This window comes from Centrocercus urophasianus, unplaced genomic scaffold, assembly GCF_019232065.1.
Source record: "Centrocercus urophasianus isolate 14NV4802_14NV808 unplaced genomic scaffold, USGS_Curo_1.0 seq_42, whole genome shotgun sequence".
Taxonomy (NCBI): domain Eukaryota; kingdom Metazoa; phylum Chordata; class Aves; order Galliformes; family Phasianidae; genus Centrocercus; species Centrocercus urophasianus.
The window spans coordinates 967,275-970,180 of NW_024885000.1; the positions used below are offsets into that span (position 1 = coordinate 967,275).

Consider the following 2,906-nt stretch of genomic DNA (forward strand, 5'->3'; position numbering starts at 1 on the left):
CGGCGCTGGCAGAACGTTTTTATGAATGGAGCGGGAGGAAGCGTGGGAAGCGCTGAGTCATGGCTCACACTCAGCGCTGAGTCAGCACCGTGTGCCCCCCTCCGACCCCCCCATGGGGCGCAGCTGTGGGCACCGGGCCGCGCACACAGGGCTGTGCTGTGCTGTGCTGTGCTGTGCTGTGCTGCACACCGCGGGGTCGAAGCAGCAGCAGCTCCGCGGGGCGCCATGCAGAGCCGCATTGAGGGGCAGAACCCTGCGCGGTGACTCTTGCCTCAGTTTCCCCCCTCGGTTTCTCCTCCCCCGCCACGTTTCTCCTTTGCTTTGCAGCAGCAGGACGAGGAGGAGGTGAACATTTCCCAGGAGTCATCTGAGGAGGAGCAGTGACCCCTCCTGAACCGCCGCTACCTCATCATCACCCCCCAGGACTGAGGGAGATGGACGGGGCACAGCCCCCCCCCGGCAGCACCCAGCTTCCTCCTCTTCCTCCTCCTCCTCCTCCTCCTGCCCCGCTCCTTCCTCACCCCCCAACAACAGCAGCACTGGAACAAAGGGTTAACCCCCCAACCCGTTGGGGGGGGAACCCCCACCCCCCTCCCCCCAGCACAGTGGGGCAGCCCCACTCCCCCTCGCTGCATCCCTGCAGTGCCCGGTTCGGGGTGACCCCTTTCCCCATCGGTTCTGGTTAATTTTTATTTTATTATTTTTATATATATATATATTATTGTGTTTCGTTTTGGTTGGTTTTTTTTTTTTTTTTTTTTTTAATCCTTTTTTGGTTGTCCTCTCATTCACAACTACCTCTGGATATTTAAGTTCCACTCTTGGCTCACGGAGCACTGCTGTGCCGGTGTGGGGCAGCCGGGCATCCTTTGCTTGGGGTCATCATCATCTTTCTCTTTTTTTGGGGGGGTTGCATTGCTGGGGGTTGCAGCGGGGTTTGGGGGATTCTCCCCAGTTCAGCCGTTTGTTCATATATTTTTGTTTTCTACTGTTAACTTTCAAGGTTCAGTCACTGCTGCTCCTGGGTGGGGGCATGGGGACACTGGGGGTCCCCCTGTGCCACCCCCACGGCTGCAGTGGGGCCAGGGGGGGTTCGGTGTCGGGTTCAGGGTGCTGCCAGTGTGGGGAAATAAGGGGGGATTTATTACTGTTTATTTTTTTGTTCCACTGTTAACAACCGTCTGGTTTCCTATTTGCAGTTACTTGAATAAAACGTTTTATGGAATAAAACATTTGATGCTCTGCTCTGGGATTGAGCCTCCTATGGGGTCTGGGGTTGAGCCCCGTGTGGGGTCTGCCCATCACCACTGCTATTGCTGTTACAGAGAAACGTTTATTTGCCCCCCTCAAGGAACTTGGGGTGTCCTGACCCCGCAAGCACCATATAGGGCCAATAGGAGCCCATGGGTGCTCCGTGGGGCTGCACCTGTCTCACAGCCCCAGTGCATTTCCCCACCCCATCCTCAGTGCATTTTTTTTAGGGTGGTTTCAAGAAAAAGCAGCAGAAAAATGTGCAGGAAGGTGGCAGGTGCCCCGTTACCATCCGTGCTCATGGGGATGCTGGCGCTGCTCCCGGTGCTGTGCTGCCACTGCTGGGGGGAGCTGTGGGTTCCAGTCCTGCTCCAGGGCAGCCTCAAGCCCTCCAGCCCCCACGGGAGCCCCACGTGGGACCCATCTGCAGGGAGGGATGGAGAGCCTTGAGCCACCACAGTGCAGCCGGTGGCCCCAGAATACAGCCCCCAACCCCAAAATGCAGGTCATGGCCCCAGAACGCAGCCTCCCACCCCAAAACAAAGCTCACAGCCCTAAAATTCACCTGGTGCTCCTCCGCCTCCACCAGCAGCTCGTGCTCCGACTCCTGCAGCTCCTCAGCAGGGTCATAGCTGTACATGGGCAGCAGGCGGTGCCGCAGGCGCTCCGACCTGGGGTGGGGATGGGGCTGAGCAGGGATGGGGTGCAGAACCGGGGGTTTATGGGATGGGGGTCCCCCAGTCACTCACCTTCGCTTCTTCTGGACGTACATCACCTGTGTGGAGAGCAGGATGGGTGTGAGTGGGATGTGGGGATGGGGATGGGAGGAGGTTGGGGAATGAGTTGGAATTGGGGATGGAGTTGAGGATGGGGGCAGAGTTGGGGTTGGGGATGGGATTGGGGTTGAGAATGGAGATAAGATTGGGGATAAGGTTGGGGCTGGGGTTGTGGATGGGGACAGAATTGTGGTTGAGGATGGGAGAGTGTTGAGAATGGGGACAGGGACAGTGGTGAGATTGGAGATGAGATTAGGGATGGGAACAGGATTGGCACTGAGGATGGGAGAGCGTTAAGGGTGGGGATGATGGGGTTGGGGATGGCACTGAGGATGGGAAGAGTTGGGATCGAGGATGGAGATAGAGATGGTGCTGAGATTGGAGATGAGATTGAGGACAGGTTAGGGTTGAGAACTGGGACAGGGCTGGGCCTGGGGATGGGAACAGGATTGGGGCTGAAGAGTAGGAGAGGGTTGAGAACTGGGACAGGGCTGGGGTTACAGATGGGGGTGGGGACAGGGTTGGAATTGGGGATGGAGATGAAGTTGGGGATGGGGACGGACTTAAACTTGGGGATGGAGCCAGGAATGGGGTTGAGGATGAGACTGGGGATGGAGAAAGGGATGAGGTTGGGGAGATGAGGGACAGGGACGGAGCCGGGGCTGGGGTCTGCCCGCACTCACCGCAGCCAGGACGGCGCCCAGCAGTGTGAGCAGCACGAAGGGGCCGAGCACGGAGCCCACCAACGAATCGCCCGCAGCGCCGGGAGCGCTGGGAGCCGTCGCGTTGCTCATGGCTGCGGCGGTGCGGTGACGGCTGCTCCCGGCATGGGGACGGGTGGCACGAGGGAACGAAGCGGCCCCGGTAACGACGGCGTGG

General features: G+C 58.9%; 1 protein-coding gene across 1 annotated transcript; it reads right to left on the minus strand.

Annotated features, from left to right (window-relative positions):
- Nucleotides 1-1,130: 1,130 nt before the first annotated feature.
- Nucleotides 1,131-2,906, minus strand: SMIM29 (small integral membrane protein 29). Its single transcript, XM_042833652.1, has 4 exons — nt 2,711-2,906; nt 2,001-2,026; nt 1,817-1,922; nt 1,131-1,675 (listed from the first exon to the last, which is right to left on the minus strand). The coding sequence occupies exons 1-4, from the start codon at nt 2,819-2,821 to the stop codon at nt 1,634-1,636; spliced, it is 285 nt and encodes a 94-aa protein (XP_042689586.1). The 5' UTR covers nt 2,822-2,906; the 3' UTR covers nt 1,131-1,633.

Excerpts from the sequence above, each read along its gene's own strand:
- SMIM29 (XM_042833652.1), bottom strand. The coding sequence starts at position 2,821 with ATGAGCAACGCGACGGCTCCCAGCGCTCCCGGCGCTGCGGGCGATTCG. Across the intron at positions 2,027-2,710 it reads TGGGCGCCGTCCTGGCTGCG|GTGATGTACGTCCAGAAGAA; the intron begins GTGAGTGCGGGC and ends CTCTCCACACAG. Across the intron at positions 1,923-2,000 it reads TACGTCCAGAAGAAGCGAAG|GTCGGAGCGCCTGCGGCACC; the intron begins GTGAGTGACTGG and ends TCCCCACCCCAG.